We start from the raw sequence: 20,024 nt of genomic DNA, 5'->3' as shown, positions 1-20,024 counted from the left end.
TACGTGACCCTCCTTTACAAATTTAGACTCCTTGAATTACGAAGAAAACCGGAATGTCATCGCCTGCTCATAAACAAATGACGCCGGATTATCTGCCTTCTAAACACAAAAATCGCATACGTGTCTACACAGATGGCTAAGTTATTTATCGAACCAGTTCCGCTGGGTCTGTGGTAATACCGGCCAAGTCAATTTTGATAAAGGTTAAGACGTAATATCTTACTTTTTCTACTGGTGCTGAACTAGCTACGCTACGCGCTGTAGTTGAATTCATTTGCCAAGAACATCCACATGACTTAAACGTGTTCACAGATTCTAAGCAGCTCTTTAAGGCCTACAAGCTGGACTACGCCGCGGGTCGCATGAACAACGGCTTGGAGAGATCCGTCAGCTGTGCCACGGTGCCATATTAAGAGGCCACGATATTATCTTTCAGTGGCTGCCGGGACTGCGCGGTATCAATTGAAGCCACCAGGCAGACGAGGCTGCTAGTTGTGCCCCCAACGACGGAGTTCCAATAAAAATCCCTATATCAAAGGTTGATGCAGCGTGTGCGGTTCGCTCTTCCCAGTCGGAAACAACTACAGAAAATTTTCTGTTGTTGCGACAAAATTTTTGTGCGGTTTTTGAAGGAAAACCTGTCGTGACAACAGAATGTTCTGTAGTAACGTTAAATTTCTGTAGTTATAACAGAAAAGTGGTACAGAACTACAGACAACAGAAATATACTACAGAAAAACTACAGAACTACAGAAAAGTACTACAGAACAACAGAAAAATCTGACGTTAACGACAGAACTACAGAACATTTTGTCGTATTTTTGACATGGTTCTGTAGTTTTTTTCGACCGGGTTTGGCCCTGGGAATCACACTTTTAGCGTGGAACATGGGGGTGTTTCGCAACCACCGCTTCAGGGCACTGGACCCTAGACTGCGCATTCGCCTTCCCCAAAAGATAGTACATCGAGAAGAAAATCTGGTGTGCCTCGATGTTACATTCCCAAACAAATATTCTTTCCGGATTGCAACGGCCGACAGCCCTGCCTGTGAAAATTGTGGCTGGGAAGAGACTGTGAGAATGCCCTGCATTTGTGAATGAAAGACATCAGTTGCGTTGAGCGCTGGACCACCTCGGTCCTCGCCCTTTAACTGCGGATGAGGTCCTTGGTCCGTGGTCACAACAGTCGACTGCCTTCAAGGCATACAAGGCACTCCTGAGAGCCACCGGTTTGAGTGACAAATTCTGACTAGGATCCATGTCCCTGTTATTTTCCTCTCTTTAATCCCCTCATCATTTATACTCATTGTAGGGTAACCAACTGGAAACCCTGCCTTCCCTCCTACTTCCTATCTATCCTGGTCACACTTTTTGCACACGCCACACATTAGCTAACTAAAGCTTTAGTCTTAGACAGTAAACTTAATTCTGGTCGTCCTGATATAGAATTGCCTTACTCTTCTCTCACCTGCTGTCCTTCGCAACAATAAAAATCATCGTCCCTTGGGAATAGGGCTCTTCTGTTTTTTTTTTTGTTTTTTTTTTTTTTTCTGAGAGAAAAGTTTCGAGCCTTCGCTGTCATGTCTCGTGCTACAAAGAGCACGCATCAGTAAATCGCAAGCGACTAAGTTGCATTCGACGCAGTATGGTCGTATATAACAAATGTTCGCCAACGCTGCCATATTGTGACAGTCTTCAATACAGCTCCCGTGCGAGAGACACCCGCCAGCTGGACAGATGTGATCGACACAATGCCGCGAATTTTAGCCATGCACGCTAGCGGAGAAGCATCTAGGCGACGTTTTTGCTTCCGTGAACGGCGCTTTGAAGCTCTCGTCCGTGAAAAATAAGATCAGAGGCGCCTTGCCGCTAGTTAGCGCGCTTCCCCAAGCGCTGTTAAGGATATATGGCCTCACCTTTGTGCCCGGCGACAGCCTAGCCTCGGGTCGGCATCGCGTTGAATAACGATGCTTACGCTTCAGTTAATCGTCGAGCCGGCATTGCGAGCATGCATGCAGCAACAACTTCCGCCTCGTCAATACGTACGCAAAAAGGAGCCAGCAAGAACGGAAATGCAGAGTTACTGAACGCAATATCAACGCGTAAAGCGAGCACCGACGATCTGAGAACGGTGTAGTTTGAAAACAGTTCAAAGCTTCATGCAAGCGCACGTGAAAGCCCGCGACCACTCTTCTTCTGGGAGATCTACATTCAAGGTGAGAGGTTACTGCATGTGCCTGTGGTAGCTGGCCTGCATGTCCGAGCCTCCTATTCCAGTGTGAAATAAATCCTCGCAGTGTCATGTCGGATCCACCTTCGTCGGTATGTATACTGCGCGATTTGTGGGTGGTGCGGTCTGTACGCAATGGCTAGAGATATGAAGGCCTAAAAAAAGCAGTTAAATTTTAGGGAAAGAACGTTTTTTGTGTTTATTTCACCGTCGGAAAAATACAAAAACGACAATTTCCAAACTGCGTTTTGAAGGTGTTATGACTACTTGCTCTCGCGTTAATTATTTTTGTTTGGAAACTACAGTATGCTTCTATAGGAGATAGTGGAGAGAAGTTGTGATTGCGCCTACTTTTAAGTTCTTATGACGTTTAACTTCCCAAAGCTACATCGGCTATAAGGGACTTCGTAGAGGAAGGTTCCGATGGTTTCAATTGCAGGGTATTCTTTAACGTGCACTGAGATAAGACAACACCCCGGCGCCATACGTCTCGCCTGCATCGAGATGTAGGCAGCGGTCGGGATCGCAACCGGGTCCCCAGACTCAGTCTTTCAGACGTTCTTGCTGAGAGAAAATGGGCTGATGCCATGTCCCACGGATGCACCAGGCTGAGCATAACCAATCTAATTGAATGCTTTACCTCACGGTTTAAGTCGAACAAAATGGCTGAGTTAATTGCCACGCGAGAAACTCGACACAAAATCAAAAAGGCTTTTGCACCCATAAGCTTCTTTGTCCAAATGCAAGCCTTCCTGCAGGCGACGTTAGCTTTTGTATTGGTTGTTTTCGCGAAAGCTATGCGATAATTATATATGTGAAATTATCGCGCTGCCTTGTATTGAATTCTAAGGGAACCAGGCAAAGGCTTTAAGGTAAACGGCTGCGCAGTCTTGCCATGTATGCTTCAGAAAGAAAATGGAAAGAAAGAGCGCAAAATTACATGAGATTCGATCACAGGGTACATTTTTGCAAACATTGCAAAAGGTTCGTCCGTGTTTTAATGTCTGGAAGCACTATCTGAGTGTGAAACGGCCACCGGTGGAAAAATCCAGCATTATATGCAAGTACTGTAACGCTGAACATGGATTTCCTATGCACTGCCTTTGGCAAGACATCTGTTATCACTTAAGAGATTTAGGCTGAACATCAAGGAAATGAAACAACTACCAAGTATCAGGATGTTTTACCAACTCAGTCATCATGAACTCATAAAGAAATAAGTCTGTGCTTTGCAGAGGAGAAGAACGACACCCCTACAGGAAAGACTCAAGGAAGCTGTTGGTTTTCTAAACCATCGAGAGCTGCAAAACCGAGCTAACGCGGCCTTATTTTAAGTTCTCAATATTCTGAGTGGAGCTTTCTAACTGCATGCAAATAAGCATCATGTAGAGGAGACCTTGAAAAATGAGTATTGTTGGGTACTTTTTAACAGACAGACTAAACAATAGCAAGGTACACATGAATCGCTCGTAGCTTAACGCCAAATCTTCATCCTACTGACCAGTCAAAACAAGCGAAATTCGCCACACTTAAACTCACTAAGTCACTGAAACCCGCGGAAGCGCGGAGAACACCAGCAACATATATACAAGCAGCCGGTGACAATGCTGCAAGAAATTTGCGCATTTCACATCCCTTGGTTATGCGACTCGCGACCTAAGCTTGCTCATCAACGATCTAATAAAGCTAAAGTCATTCATAATATTTCTCCTTCTCAATGAAAAAGTCTACACTATAATAAGCATGTGGCTCAGTTTTCATTTTTTGTTTTTTTCAAAAATCCACAGTTTTTTATGAAAACAAAATCTGAAAAAGTTGTTTTTCAAGCCACTCAAATTTTCGCATATTTTTCTTCTCTAGTGCAAATGGCGTGGCGGCTGATACGGTGTTAATGAACTCGAAAGAGGCATCAGATGCTTTGTGATTTTGTGGCCCCCACTCCCATCCTCTTCATCTCTAGCCAAATAATACATTCTACAACTTAGCAATAAATGCCGTCTCTTTTTTCTTTTGTGCCCAGCCTTGACTGCAGAGCCACAGAAAATGTGTGCGAGTATAGTAGTGGTACGCTATTTGCAAAAAGAAATCTTACAAAAGCACTCGGAAAGTTGTGCGACGAACGAGTGCATCATGAAACGCGAGAGTGTCCATAGGCTGCCGAACCGGAGTTCGCGGTTCGAACCCAACCTCGGCGGCAGGAGTTTGATGGAGGTGAATTGCAAAGGCGTTCATTTGCAGTGCGATGTCAGTGCATATTTAAAGATCCCTATATGTGGTCTCCTTCCGCTTTCACTCCAACGTTCCTTCCCCTACGATGTGGTGAAAAACATTTATCGATAGATACGAATACAGGAGGATGCACGAGCTGACCCTGAACGGGCTAGCCCTCACAAGCACTAAGTGAACGTTCCTAGTCGGTACCCTAGGTGCGGGACTAGACCCGTTGGGCCTGCAGGTCAGAGCAGCCGAGTAGGGTCGCCTCCGCTGCTCTGACCTGCAGGCCCTGCAAAGACGGGAAACCCCGACCGCCTGCGGCCGCGTTTCGATGGAGGGGAAACGAAGAGGCTTCAGTGTGCTGTGCGATGTCAGTAAACTTTAAAGATCCCCAAATAGTCAAAATTACTTCTTAGCCTTCCACTACGGCTCCTCTTTCTCTCTTTCCGCTTTCACTCCCACCTTCTTCCCTTCCCTTGCGGCGTAGTTCGTTCAGATGTCCACAGAACAAATGTGACAGATACTGCGCCTTTCATTTCCTGCTAACCAGATGATGTTATTTTTATTATTATTATACTGTGATCCGCGATCCGTCACCGTGACCCTCTACCGTTCGTGGGCGGGGCGCACATGCTGATTGGTTCCGATGCGGCAAGTCTATGTATGTGGCGCCGTCTATCGGCATCAAAGGGATCTGGGCATGCGCAGTTTAACGCGCGGTGGCGGATCACGGTAGCGGATTGCGGATCACGGTGTGCTAAATCTCTCTATTATTAGACGAGAAAACTGACACAGCATGTCACGCTCCCCTAAGCCATAACGAGCCGATTGCGCGTTATGGCTTAGAGGAGGTGGTTCCTGCCGGTGCATTGATGCTTGGGCTCCTTGCCACAGGAGTATCTATTAAGCATGCCGGCAACCCCTCTAAATCATCTGCCGCACGAACACTTCCTATCCTCATTGAAGTCGATCTGGATTGAGGTTTTCAAGGAAGAATGAAGCATCTGGCGCTAGACGGCCGTTTTGAATGACCATTGAGAAGTTTCCTTTGTGGGATAACAACCTTATTCTTCCACCAGATAACGAGGCCCCCTAGTCGCTGCCCCCAGCACGCAGTCCTAAGGTATGAGAGCCGGGACCTCCGCGATCAGAAGCAGGCAAATAGGTCTTGGTTCTTCGCTGCTTCTTCCGCCAGGCGGATGGCTTGTTGCGGTGGAGCAGGGACCTCGCTCCGCAGCAGGGCTTCCCAGGCTTCTCTACAATTCATATTGGCTTTTGCCTCTGCAGGAGCTATATCACATTCCCAGATTATGTGGTCGAGGGTCAATCTATCCCCACAGTGCTTGCATTTATCAGTCAGTCAGTTTTTTTTTTTCAGGAGATAACTCCTTCCCGCGGGTGGCAGAGACAAAATACATGATTGCCTGACGAGGTCTCTGCCCCGCAACAAACTAAGCAGTCTACAGCAGTACATCGTTTTTTTGTTTTGTTTTAATTTTTTTATCGTCCATCTGGACATAATATGTCCAGACCAGGCTTGCGAAGTTCCCAGCTTACAGACGCCTCCCTAGACTTTTATCCGGCGGTGGTACCAGTCTCTATAGCCTGTAATTTTCGAGAATCTCCGTATAATTTCCTTCGTATGCGTTAGGTGACGTCGAGGGTGACGACGCCCACTCCCGAATGTGCTTAAAAACTCAAAATATATTGAGGAAGCGAACCAAGCAAGCTCAGGCTCGATTGCACTTGAAAGTTGTCGTGTGGAAACATCGGTATGCATTGAGTTGAATGCAAATCGAGTTCAACGAGGATTGAAAGTGTGTGTGATAGAGGTATAAGCGACGAGTACGACGACGGCTTGCACAACAGACACCCCTGAGGCAAGGTTCACCCGGAGAAGGTACTCTGTATTCCAAGCCCCGAATTTCCAGAAAGAGCCAGACGGCTGTGAAAGAAACTGGATCTCGCTCCCTACTCTCCTTCTTTTTCTTTCAAAACCCTAAGAGCGCCGTATATCCAGAGAAAGAAATTCGGCATACAGAATCGCGCACGCTTTTTGATTCATTTATTCGCTCTTTCAACACGTTCCAGTGGGCGATGAAGCTATCCGAGGTGCTTCTTGTAATCCTGCTGTGTGAGACCAACCTACCCATTCAGTGCAAAGAGCCCGCCGCCAACGGGTGAGCTGCCCTTCATTTTCACGCTCGAGACAAGCATGACTTTTGTATGCACTGCTATGCTTAGCCGCACGAGTGAATATTTTGTTCTTGATAAGCAGTGTTGAGCTTGCTGGCCGTTTTCAGCACACGTTATCCATTAGTATGAAGTCATATGTAAACTTTAGAGCCTACCAGTTCTTAAAATGAGAGTAATCACTGCACTTTTTTGCCCGATTTAGTAGGAACGCATGGATGCGCGGGCCGAAACGAAGAGAACCGAAGGACAAGTCAGGTGAGTCAAGACTTCCGCATAATCACGGCGCGCTGACCTCTAAAATAAGCGGGTCCTCTTCATTCCTACCTGTTTAGCAGCAAATCTGCACAGAAAGCTGCTTAATGCCTTCGTTTTTCTTAGTGACATGCAGTCAATGCGCCGCCATTATCCAATCGTGCGAGAAAATGATGAAGCCCCCAGGCTTGTAGCACTTGTCCTTGCGGAAGTAACGGCTGTCCACTCTCCCCTGTCTCCACTCATAGTTCCTCGTGCATAACTGGAGAGAAGCAGCGTGGCACTTAACTTCGTCCTCCATGGTCATGCCGGAAAGACTTTGACTTGTCTAACGCAGACAGGAAACCTGGATTTCGTCGTAACAAGACAACGTTTGCAAAGGTTGACCTGAAATCATTGTTTTGGTAATTTCTATACGAACCAGACGTCAAAAATGTAATCATGTTAAATTTGTCGAACAAGTAAAAAAGCTGTCAGAAATTTCTTCTTCGTACAGGGCGGTGATTAGCGCGTCTTGCTATACATGGCTGTGCTGACTATATGAGGTGGTGTGCCGATCGTTGGAGATACAAAGCATAGTTCACTGTTTCTCCGCTTCATCACAAGAAAGTGGCGCTGCGGACAGTGCCCTATCGCAAAATGGGGCGCGTCGTCTGCTACTGGCATCAATTATTCCTTCGATTACGGGTCGAGTTTATCAGTAAATAGAGAGATTTAGCATATCGTGATCTGCGATCCGCCACCGCGACCCTCTACCGCTCGTGGGCGGGGCGCACAAGCTGATTGGTTCCGGTGCGGCAGGTCAATGTGCCGACATCATGTGGCGCCATCTATCGGCATCAAAGTGATCTGGCCATGCGCAATGGAACGCGCGGTGGCGGATCACAGTAGCGGATCGCGGATAACGGTGTGCTAAATCTCTCTATTGTAACCTAGAAAACACTATCAACATAACAATTACCGGCTAACGTTTTCGCTCCGCCGCGATGGTGCAGTGGTTAAGATGCCCGACTACTGTGCCGGAGTATCCGGGTTCGATCCCGACCGCTGGCGGCTGCGTTTCGATGAGGGCAAAACGGAGAGGCGTGTGTGTGCTGTGCGATGTCAGAGCACGGTAAAGATCCCCAGGTGATCGAATTTCTTCCATAACCCTGCACTACGGCTCCTCTTTCTCTCTTTCCACTGTCACTACCACCAATTCATTTCCCTTACGGAAAGGTTCAGGTATCCACAGAAGCAGCGGGACAGATACTGCGCCTTTCCTTTCCCATGAACCACTTATTAACTGCTCCGACGAGGCATTTTTGGCTCCACTCCTTTGAAGGTCACAAATCAAATGTCTTGTGTTGCCCGCTGTCTCCCGGTTTGCCGGCACAGAAAGGTTAAAATTCAATATTCATATGCTTCAGAATAATATACAACTAAGAAAGGGGTACCCTGAGCGGTGAACGGTGGCGGCAGGAGCGCGTGCTCTGCCTAAAGCCCCTCAATAGAACTTTATTGAGGGTCTTTAGCGCTGTCCTGGCTGCGGAGCTGGTTACGAGGGACAACAGCGACGACGACACGAAACGCAGGAACGGGCGCGAAAAGAGCTGAGCTCTAAAATAAAAAGTGCCGCTGACAAGAGACTGGTTGCAGCGCCAATTTTGTCGTCATGAAGCGGAGAAGCAGTGAATTACTCCTGCAGCGCACCTGCTCGTCTAGTCACCGTAACGTGGCCAGTGTATCACGACACGGGCACGATTTTCTGGCAAAGTCGACGTACCCTTTTTAACCCAACACTAGCCAACCCACATACGAAGCTTATCGGTTATCCCGCGGTGAGTGAAGCACTCTTCGAGAGACTCGCACAAAGGCGGCACCACTTTCCCCTCTAAGTAATTTTGAGAAACTCTGCGACTATGCAAGGTTTCAAGACAACACAGGAATAGTGGAGTAAATTGATTAATAGCAGCGTCGGCCTGAACTGAGTATTGAGAGGCGTCATACTCGTTATTTTTAATATATTTCTCTAATTACTAGCTGTGTTGTAGTTGAGTGTAGCTGTGCCGAACTTTCAGGTACAATATAAAACAAAATGCAGCCGATATAGTTAAGGTGTCGTATTTAGAGCCAAAATCAAGGCCATTACTGATGGTTTTCTACTCAAATTTCAAAACTCAGCTCTAGTTTGTGAGAAAATAAAATTTTCGGGAGTAATTTTTGTGCAGCATCTATTGTGGAATGAACATAGACTATAAACATACAGAGAAGAGGACAAGAACACTCTTTTGTAACCCAGTCACAAATCACACATCTACAGTTCTTATTGAAGAAAATTGAGAAACATTTACAGTTCTTATTTTAGAGAATTGAGAAAATTGATAAATTTGAGGGTTGCTTTCCTATAATGTATTTATTGGGCCAACGTTCCGGACGCGAAGGTAAATTTGGGATCCTCCTAATACAAAATACATCAATCAGTTGCAGTGCGGAGAAAATATATTCACTTTGTGTTCCGGAAATACAAACGGCTAAGATTCCCTTTACTTCTGATGGAGCAACGCGGTATCCCTCTTTAGTGACTCGTAGAAAACTTAACAGGTTGCTTTCTTTTTTTCCTGCACAAAATCCTAACAAGTGAGCTGACTACAGATTCAGCTAACTGCATACAGCGATCTACAGTGCTAACAGTGAGACATAACCACAATAACTCCTCAGTCCCTTTTTTTTTTTCTCCTTTTTTCTGCGCGCGTAAATGTTCAAACGCATATTTTTTTGATCCCAGGAACCATGGCAAATTAGAACTCCTTGCAGTAACAACGGCTGAATTGTGTAATTCTACAAAGACGCTCGCAAATTATCTCATGTAATTCCTTTTTTGTTCTTTTATTTTTCACTTTGTAGTCTGATGATGATGATATGGCCCAAACCCTTTTCAATGGGTGATCACAGTGGGTTCTGGATCAGGCCTGTGATTGTAGTTGTGAATCATTCGCCATGGTTGTCTCCAAGATTTTTGTGTGTATTTAGGTGCTTTTTCGTTTCGGGCAATGTGTCTCATGTATCAAGCTGGCAGCTGCTTTTGTGTATTGTCCCACTCTTCACTCTTGCTTCAGCCAAAATGGATTGCAGTACTTGTAAATAAATAAAATATGTCAGAAACAAAGGTGACATCACAGCCGCTGGTGACTTAATTACGTTATTTGTTGCACTGTTGCAGGCCCACTCTTCCTGACACCACTAATCAAAAAAGGGTTGCTGAAGGCAGCCAAGGAACAGAGCAAAGTAGGCAAACTTGGCGCTGAGAGGGAGGTGCCAGGGCACTCGGGATTCATAACTGTCAACAAGAAGCTTGACAGCAACATATTCTTCTGGTTCGTTCCCGCCGAGGTGAGAGCTGGAACTTTTCATTCTCAATGCCACTGCAGGCTTCTTTTGACTACTAGTGGGTGATTGCTGAGTCACTGAGAGTAAATACAGCTGTTTTTACTAAAGACAGCAAACACTTGACTCCTTTCAATCACTTTAAGGGAATATGTTCTCGCGAACAGAAGCGGCAGAAGTGGCAATGCAGTTATTTCAGGCGCATTCATATTGCAACCTGAATTTCACTGAAGTCGTTGTACGAACAATATTGGAGTCGAAATCGGCAGCAGCAATGTGGAAGATGTGAACATTAAGCATTCTTGCGGTTTTGCGCCTGAGCGGTTTTAACAAGTCTCGTTACGCGCGCCCCATAATTTTAGAACGTAGCTTTAATCGTAGAACTGCAACTCCCAAAGCCGTTCACTTTCACGTTTGACCTTTAGGCGCGTGGTACCTTAATATCAAATAAGAAAAATTACACATATAAAACCCATATTTGCAAAAGTAAGAACTGAGGCATTATGCGCTATTTTGTATATTCCGAAATTGTTTTACCATTTCGTAACTTTATGTACATGCCTTCAGAACATTTTGTAAGTTTTCCCCCAAAAAATTACCACTGAAAGCTTTTTTCATGTTATGTACAGAACTTAAGTAAATATCATTCATGTATATGGAAGAGCATTTAGATGGCTGCATTCCGATATATGTTGCGTCAGTGTCGGTTAAAACGTGTACATACAAAATGCCTCTTTTTTTCAAGACCCCTCACAATTACTTGCTTTTTTCGATGTCCCGAGAGAGTTAAACGCTCTCTCGTCCTAAACTTGAGAACGAAGCTTAAGTGCACCTTTGATAGGTTGTCACGGGTCGCTAGGAGGGTGGCCAAGCTGTTGAGTGTCTTAAATTCAAGGTGGGGCACAAGTTTTTGCTCGGCCTTGGGCAACCTTCCTTGATCATACGGAGCATTTACGACTGGAACAGTTTGTTGAACAGCAGCGTAGGGATTTGTCCTTCCCTCCCAAATTTTGTTGCACATTCAGAAAAGTACGTGTGAGACTAACGCAAAAAAAAAGGAAGAACAAGTGGATTATAGTTACCACTTTTCACATTCAATAATGTCGCGCTAATCCTTGCGCCACAGAACCATCGAGAAAAAGAGGCAATGATTGTACTCATTCGTTATCATAACATTTTCCCTTTGAAGCTTGTTGTGGCTGCTCAAGAGGAAGCTTGCGAATAGCGCTATTATTTGTTTTCACAACTTTTTTTGTGACTGGCCCCTAGGTGACGCTGTTCAACCGGAGGCGCTGTGTGTACCGTTGACAGAACTGATGCATGCTTCTCTCCCACTCAGTTAAGAGGACGACACCACGTTTCCTACGACATAAAGCGCTGCGATCAAATTCGCATTACCTTATCGTAATCCTCGGCTGACTTTTTTTCTTCTCTTTTTTTTTTTTCATTTCCTCCTTAACCTCTTCTCCTACAGTTACTGACGCAGTGAGGGCACCATTGTCGTCCCTAGAAATAAGCATTTTCTTTTAAATTCCAGGACCTCCCTATAGCTCATTACTATCGTATGCGAAAGAGCCCTCTGACATGACCCCCGGGCTGTTCTGGCCATAAGGTGCCCTTGGTCGTCTCGACTCGCAGCACGAACCTGCAAAGGCCCCCGTTGTGCTGTGGATGACAGGGGGCCCTGGCACGTCGTCACTGTTTGCTTTCTTCGGCGAACACGGTCCGTACCGGATGAACGAGGACGGATATCTCGTGCGGCGTCCGTACGCATGGACCGAACGTTTCTCGTTAATCTACGTGGACCAGCCCGTGGGCACGGGATTCAGCTTCACCAAAAGTTCCCGGGGATACGCACGCTCAATGAAGGACGTGGCCAGAGACATGCTCGAGTTCCTGCAGCAGTTCTTTACGCTCTTCAGAGACTTGTCAGGAAACGATTTTTACATCACGGGGGAATCATACGCTGGTAAGTGTCTGCTCGTTTAAATGCAATACGGGAAGCCCCCTCCCTCCCCATAGGACATCGCTAAAATATTTCCTTGCGAGTTTGCACATTACGTTATTGTCATGCTAGTTCCAAATATCCCGCTTTTGTTATCACTTTTTTTTCATATATTTTTGGTGGAGGCGCTTCATTGTTTTCTCTTACCTCGCAGCTTTCCCAAGCACATATTTGTCGTACATAAGGTAATGGATGTACTAATGTGCTGGGAGATCAGCATCTATTTATTAGACGACTTATAATTACCTGACTTTGACAAACAAACCACTCTGCAAGTAAGAACGGCTATGCACCACCATCCGCAAGGCCACATTCTCGTCTTGTTACATTATGTGTGTGTGTGTGTGTGTGTGTGTGTGTGTGTGTGTGTGTGTGTGTGTGTGTGTGTGTGTGTGTGTGTGTGTGTGTGTGTGTGTGTGTGTGTGTGTGTGTGTGTGTGTGTGTGTGTGTGTGTGTGTGTGTGTGTGTGTGTGTGTGTGTGTGTGTGTGTGTGTGTGTGTGTGTGTGTGTGTGTGTGTGTGTGTGTGTGTGTGTGTGTGCGTGCGTGCGTGCGTGCGTGCGTGCGTGCGTGCGTGCGTGCGTGCGTGCGTGCGTGCGTGCGTGCGTGCGTGCGTGCGTGCGTGCGTGCGTGCGTGCGTGCGTGCGTGCGTGCGTGCGTGCGTGCGTGTGTGTGTGTGTGTGTGTGTGTGTGTGTGTGTGTGTGTGTGTGTGTGTGTGTGTGTGTGTGTGTGTGTGTGTGTGTGACATTAAAAAGTAGGTTTCTCTGCAATTATGCAAAGTTATCAAGCAGAAATACGGTGTATTGGTGTATATAGCGCTGCCAAAAATCAGTTGAGTAAAACTTTAAAAGCTCTGTTGGCTGCTATGCGTGCTCGGGCTATGTCTTTACGCTCAATTTAATTCGACTGAAAATGTCGGGCACTTTAATGCATTGCAACGAAACTGCTGTGTTTTCATTCTTGTGTGGCAGTGGTGAAGGAGACGACGAGGGCGACGGCCGCTTCTGTCTCTAGCAAAGAGGCTGCGAGGATTGAGTGGGGTGCGTGTAGAGTAAGGAAGTTGAGGACCCCGCTGAATGAAAAGCTTAATGAAGGTTGAGGTATGAGGCGGCATCTATATAGACGATGACCTGCCTGGTGCCGTAGTGTTTGTGTAGAGCTTGTGCCCGGGTAGTGCGGCATGTGTGGTCATGTTCTTGGTCCAAGTTCTTATTTTTTTTTTCTGGTTTTTTAGGGGGATGGGGGGGGGGGGGGGGGAGGTCATCGTGAGCCGTTAATGTAAATTATTGGGTAACTGAGGAGGTGCTCGCTCATGGAATTGAGACCAAGGCTAGCTAGGATGCTATGTCTTTTGAGGGCGGTGGAGAGACGGACCAGTTGCGGCCTTCAATGGGTTTCTCTGCACTCAGCTGGAGTTTTGTGGGCTCCCATAAGTAGCATGTGCTCATAAAAGGTGTGTCTAGGCAGGTTCAGTGCATTTTGTACGCCTGTCATATGAGTGCGTTTACTTTCTCTTCTGCCTTGAAGATGTAGAGATATGGCAGGGATTAAACGAATCATCTGATGACAAACGCCTGTACGATGGCGGAGGTAATCAAGGTAGCACATCCCCCTGTGTCGGCTGGCTATCTGCGTGTAAGACGCGTGGTCTGGTGTACGGTGGATGAGTTCGGTTGATGGTGGCTCTGCTTTTTGCCGTTGCTCTGGAAGAGAATACCAAGTATTCGGACTTTGTCCACCTCCGGAATGGGGTTATCGTCGATGGTCACCCTCAGGCTAGGTGGGATTCTTATAAGACGTACCCCTCATATTTAGACTTTCAACAATATATTTGTTGACATATAAGACGCAACCTTGTATAAGACGCACCTTAATTTATCCAGTAAGGGTAATGGAACATTACATCCTTGCTAGCGCGACCGCCGCAATGTTCCGTGCCTATGAGAGAACTCCTTACGCGACGCGGAAAGATAAAAAAAATGGCTGAGATTTAACTCTACTAAATCTAGTTAGGCGAAGAAATAGCATCGTGCTTTCGTTAGGCTGACGTTTAAAAATGAGAAGACATGGCTTTGCAGTCATTAAATTGACACCTTAGTTCACTGCTGTTTCTAATCTATATTAACGATTTACGAACACATATCTAACGTGTAACGTTAGCATGTTTGTCGATGATTGCGTCCTATATGGCGCAGTAACTAACCACTCATCAAGCAGCTCTTCAAAACGATCTTCATCACGCTATTCGCTGGTGCGAACAATGGGTCATGACGCTAAAGGCCAACAAATGCAAACTTCTTTCCTTTCATCTTCGTCCAACGTCCCCTTGTATTTAATTACATGTGGTGCTGTATCTGCCGTCAAAAGTCAAGTAGAGGTCAAGTAGTGGTACACCATAGATCTTACCATGGTTCACGTATATAGCCACAGTGTGACCTCTGGCTTGTGAAAGGTCAAGCGGACAGCCAGGCTGCCCTTGACTGATACATGGCGTAGGGAAGCTTTCGCTTCAAAAAGAGGCAACACTCACGCCCCCCCCCCCCCCCTCCCGAAAACAAAATTATCGCACAGGCACTTCCTTTCTACTCAACGCCTTCAAACGCTTCATCTTCTGACGCGCTATCAAAACGTTCGCAAGTTTTCGGCAGGAACGCTGGTATAGAAATCCTTTTCGCACTCAGAATCGATACTCTGATGGCTGCACTATGCTAGGGTGCCGTACTCGGCCGTCGGGGGAAGTACACGCAAGAAAACACATGCAATAGCCATCAAAGTTGCAAATGGCAAGATAGATGGTTCCATTTCCCTTTATGACAACTGGAAAAGTGAGTCGGCTTTTTCTGGCTTGTCTTGGCAGTATTGGCAGGCGAGGTGCGCGGATGTCGCCTTCTTTTGGCATTTCATGTTAATATATTACTAATGCTTAAGGCCTGTGAGACGACCACAGGTTTCGTAATCGCGGAAGTTGGTGCTGCCACCGTGTCACGGTAATTGAAGTTCACATGGTAAAACAAAAAAAAAAAATACATATAAGGCGCACCGTCGTACAGGACGCTCTGGGAAATTTTCTGTAAAACTAAACAAGTTTTATACACCGGGAAATATGTACGAGGAGCTCAAATTGCATGGGTTAGTAGGCGAGCCGGACTCATGCTGCGGGTCCTGCAACAAAACGTCGCCCCTGTTTGCAACGTTTCTTTCATTGGGCCGTAGTTTCTGTGGCTGTCCACAAAGTTATATAATCGACGTGAAAGGAGTAAGAGAGATTCGGCACAGCGGAAAGGTTACATGTCATGGGGAAAATTGATATTAAAAAGCAGTGGGAAGAGTACTGAGCCTTGGGGGGTAATGCCCAGGGTGAATGTGGGAGTAGACAGGTATTCAAAGAAGAGTTCGGCCCTGCGGTGGCCGGAGAAGGCAGAGGTGTGCTAGGGCATCGCTACTGAGTCGCCCGTTACAAAGGGTGCAGCAAAACAATTCAATCCAAGTGGTAGCTGTCCGTGTGGCAGCCTACTGAGGGCGCCATCCGAAATTTTGGGCATGTCCTGTGTAAAGGTGTGTGCGGAAACCATTCATGGTGTCTGGGAAGAGGTGGCTGCCATCTACCGTTTCTTCGCGATTCAAATCACCTCCTCTGACTTCGAAAAAAAAAATCATGGGGACACTCCACCTTTTAAGGGTATGACATAATAGCGTAAGGTACCACCCCACACATAAAGCTCCGCTTTAACCGAATTGTATGAATGTGCCTGCGTGGCCTAGGGGTAACGTGAATGCAAGGGCCCTGGCCGGCTGATTCTGATATCACCCTCTCATATGAAAAGGAAAGGCTTGAGTTTGCAGCTCCTGCCCCACGTAGCGTCAGGCAACCCTACGTGCAATTCAGTGAGCGCTCGACCACGCCAGCTGCAGTCTGAAGCGTAATGTTTGCTCACAACACCGACAACGACGCAGGATGTTATGATGAACCGAGAATTTAGTGCTACCGCGTTAAGAAAATGGAAAAAGTTTGCATGAAAATCTAAGCATCCCCTTTTTTGCGAGGAAGAGAGTGCAGACAAGGCTGTCAGTGCGCTTTCTCACTCAGTCGAACCGGAGCCGTTGAAGATCCGAGGTGGTGCAGTGTCCGCGGCGTGGTCTCCAGTTTCTTGTGTTGCTGCGTTACGACACTCCACAACAGGCGGCACAGGGCGGCAAAAGCCGGTTGATAGCAATCTCAAACTCTCTCAGCGTGTAACGTACGTGATCCTGGAATCGGCAGCCATTCGGCGGGTTTCGACAGGTTTTGCAGGCATCGCGGGCCCGCGTTGCTTTGTTTGGTATCAGTTGTTAGGTTCCCGTAACGGAATTCGAAATGAGTTTGAAACGGGCTGTCACAGCTTGACCTTCAAGGGCACTCTAATCGCATTTGCGGAAGATATTTGACAAATAAATTATTTCTCGTGCCTGTCTCGTCAATATCGACGAGAAAACTGGAGGGAGGGGGGGGGGGAGGTTATTTTAGATTTCTCGAATTAAAGGTCCACGGAAATGGCCCCCAAGAAGGCACTGACAAACGTGTTGAGTGTGTAGAATACATCCTTTTGAGCATTAAAGCAAAGTATAACTCCTTGGAACAAAGCCAGCGATTTATTATTAATTTTTAAAAACACCGTTTTTTGAAATTCGCGGGCAGAGAGAATGTCGCTTGGCGGTATCGCACGGAACTATTTCCTTGACCCGTGACGTCACGGGTAAGTTGACTGGCAAGGCTTGCTAGAAGCTGCCATTCGCTGCGGCCACTGCAGCCATGACGTCACGGACACACTTCCGGTAGCTGCGAAAGTCGTCTGCTCGTGCGCTGCTCGAACTCTGTGCGGGCTGTTACACAGCTCGCCGCCCTTATCGGTTAGGTGGCCATTGCTCATTAAGTACAACAACCGAAGCGACGCAGGGATCGGCAGAACGAAGCTGCATTTACAAATATCCTATTTATATAACGTAGTTTCAGGAGTACCAGAGTGTCGGCGTCAACAGCACGGTCAAGCACCGCACGATGGCAGCACCTCCTCGACCGCCGTAAACACCGCCTATCGCCGCTGTGGCCCCTCCTCCCGCATACCGTTCGCGAACGACACGGCGGATCGTTTGCACCATGTCCGAAATAAAGCGTGCTAAAATTTATTGGCGTATGGAATACTGAGCCGAATATCAAGTATGAAGCCCTCGTGAGGATCGCTGACCAGCAGCAAATTGCTGGTAAGAGCGATAGCCGTGATACAAGCTAGTTTCTGCTCAAGCCAGCTGCCGCTGGTGCATTTCGGCTGATCCGATCTGCTCGTACTAGCTATGCGTCGGCAGAGTTAATCCTATAATTATTTTAATATGGCAGGAAATGATTCACTATAAGGCAGTTTCATAAGTAGACGATTTACGACAGCGTTGATCATGTTCCAAAGCGTCGACCGCCGCGGCTTCGAAGCGAAACAATTTAGGCCTAGCGACGACTAGGGACGGTCACGCACGGCGCTGTCGTTCGCCGCACTCGCGCGCGTCAACCCCGCGGTAATTGTGTAACGTACCTCAGCCTGCTCGCGGCATCCCGTGCTGCAAGCGTTGCAAACTCGTGTACTTTCATAGCTAAGGCCGCGCATTTTGTGACGTTCTGCTCAGCAACAAGCCGTTCAAACGATACTGCAGGCAAGACAAAGCTTCAGTACGCAGTCGCTGCGCTGTCGGCCGTAATCGAAGACGTCGGGCGGCACCATAATCTATACATCGATCTTTAAACGTGATACAGTGGGCAAATGAATAACTTTGTGAAGCAGACCCGCTCGTACGCTTCGCGCACTCGGGCGCCGACGAGTAGCTTCCGTCAACAGACGCCGTCATAACCTCGGTTAACGACGCAAACCGAGGTCGTCAAGCTCGGTTTGCGATAACCGCGGTTAGTGGTGTAACCAACCATGGTTTGGTCCGCCGTGTAACATGGGCTAACCACGGGTTCGCGGTTACACTAACCGTCGCTGCGCGAACTGGCGAACTCCTCAAGCGTGTGCGAGCGAGGACGGGTTGACGCGAGTACGCCAGCGAGCGAGCGCACGGCAACCGGAAGTTCGTCGAAGTGACGTATGTCTGGGCGGAGCTTTGAACTTGCTTGTATTCGTTATTTTTTTATGGCTCCCTTCGGCGTACGAATTGAGAGGGAAAATTGGAAGGGTCATTTTTAATCGCCGATATCTCTGGTGTTGCAGAAGCTAGATCGAAAATTTTTGCGGGAGAACGATTGGTGGTTCAATAACTAACAGTGTTATGGCATTGTTTATCCTCCTTGGTGACCCCTTTCAGTAGACCTTTAAGTGCTCTTCTTCACTTCAGGCATCGCGATCATTAAACAAGAGGGTGCTTAGAATCGAGTAAATACGGTATATTGTTTGGAGATTTCCCAATATCACATGCTGAAAGTGTGTTCAGGGGCAAGATACGAAAGAGATGCATTAGAGGTTTTTAACGCCAGGCGGCTATAGCCTTATTAGGAATAGATGTAATGCGTCAGCTGTAGATTGCCGGTACGCCAGCTTTCGTTGAAGAGGTCTGGGATGGCTTAGACGGATGGGTCATCCAAATTGCAGAGTGCTTTGTTGGAGGTTTTGTTGGCTCCTGGTGATGGCGCAGTACGTAGGCAGTGCATTTCTACCCGAACCTCGATGTGGAAATCTCATCAAGGGTGGGGTTTTAGGCACCGGTCTTTGAGCGTCTGAAGGAGTTCCTTGTCCTCAAAGGGGAGCCGCCAGTGAAGAATATAGGTGTGACGTTCCTGCGTTGGGTGGATTTAGTATGACGTTATCGTTGTCACGGCTAGTTAGTCTGTATTTCAATTAACGCTAAATGTGTTTTTCTTCCCACCCTACTACAACAGGGAAGTACGCTCCGGCAGTGGCCGCCGCAATCCACAAGAACAGGAGGCGGCTACGGGTGAAAATCAACCTTGTCGGTATAGGCATGGGCAATGGCTTCACCGAACCATTGACAATGACAGACTACGGATCCCTGCTCTGGCAGCTGGGTCTCCTGCAGCATAAGGATGCCATATATATGACAAAGATGCAAGAGCATGCCGCTGAGTTGCTGAAGAAAGGTCGAAAGGCAGAGTCATTCCATATCATGGACAAACTCTTTTTTGGAATCCTAGCCAAGACCACCTTCTTCAGGAATGCCACAGGCTTTCACTATTACTACAACTTCATGCAAAGCAACTCGCCCGCAGGGCTGAGAGCGTACAAGTACCTCGTACAGATGCCTCACATTCGGAGGGCCCTTCACGTGGGGGACAGGCCATTCAGCGCCAACAGAACGACCGTCATGACGAACTTTATAAAAACATTCATGACTTCGGCCAAGCAGCAGTTCAAGCTAGTCCTGGAGAACTACAGGGTTCTCGTCTTCACAGGGTTGCTCGACATCTGTGTGCCAACTGTTGGCACGGAGAAATTCCTCGAAACGCTGCAGTGGAGCGGCCAACGCCAATGGGCACGGACGCAGCGTAAGCCTTGGCTGGGCACCGACGGGAACGTGCTGGCTTACGTGAAGCAAGTGCGTAATTTGTCCTACGTGGTCGTGAGAGGCGCGGGCCACATCGTGCCCTTTGACAAGCCAGCGTTCGCTCTCGACATGATCAGCCGATTTTTGTACAGACTGCCGTTCACCACTGACTAAATCTGGAGTTCTCGTTAAGTGTTATGTTGAGTTTCATTGATTCCAATGAGTGATAAACTGCCTTGACC

At 47.2% G+C, this 20,024-nt stretch overlaps 1 protein-coding gene across 1 annotated transcript; it reads left to right on the top strand.

The window, feature by feature from the left end:
* Window positions 1-887: 887 nt before the first annotated feature.
* LOC146186182 (venom serine carboxypeptidase-like) lies at window positions 888-19,956 on the top strand. Its single transcript, XM_084607996.1, has 6 exons — window positions 888-1,073; window positions 6,535-6,623; window positions 9,778-9,824; window positions 10,094-10,263; window positions 11,896-12,226; window positions 19,160-19,956. Exons 1-6 carry the CDS (start codon window positions 888-890, stop codon window positions 19,954-19,956), a joined length of 1,620 nt encoding a protein of 539 aa, XP_084464122.1.
* The last annotated feature ends 68 nt before the right edge of the window (window positions 19,957-20,024 follow it).

Source organism: Amblyomma maculatum, chromosome 6, assembly GCF_055883805.1.
Source record: "Amblyomma maculatum isolate TAMU_Amacu chromosome 6, ASM5588380v1, whole genome shotgun sequence".
NCBI lineage: Eukaryota > Metazoa > Arthropoda > Arachnida > Ixodida > Ixodidae > Amblyomma > Amblyomma maculatum.
Note: the sequence above shows the minus strand (reverse complement) of the source record. Positions and strands in the feature narration are given on the sequence as shown.

What these genes read in the sequence shown, in the direction of transcription:
- LOC146186182 (XM_084607996.1), top strand. Translation starts at nt 888, where the DNA reads ATGGGGGTGTTTCGCAACCACCGCTTCAGGGCACTGGACCCTAGACTG. An exon ending in ATTGTGGCTGGGAAGAGACT is followed by an intron (nt 1,074 to 6,534) that starts GTGAGAATGCCC and finishes AACACGTTCCAG; the next exon opens with TGGGCGATGAAGCTATCCGA. An exon ending in TCTGGTTCGTTCCCGCCGAG is followed by an intron (nt 10,264 to 11,895) that starts GTGAGAGCTGGA and finishes CTCGACTCGCAG; the next exon opens with CACGAACCTGCAAAGGCCCC.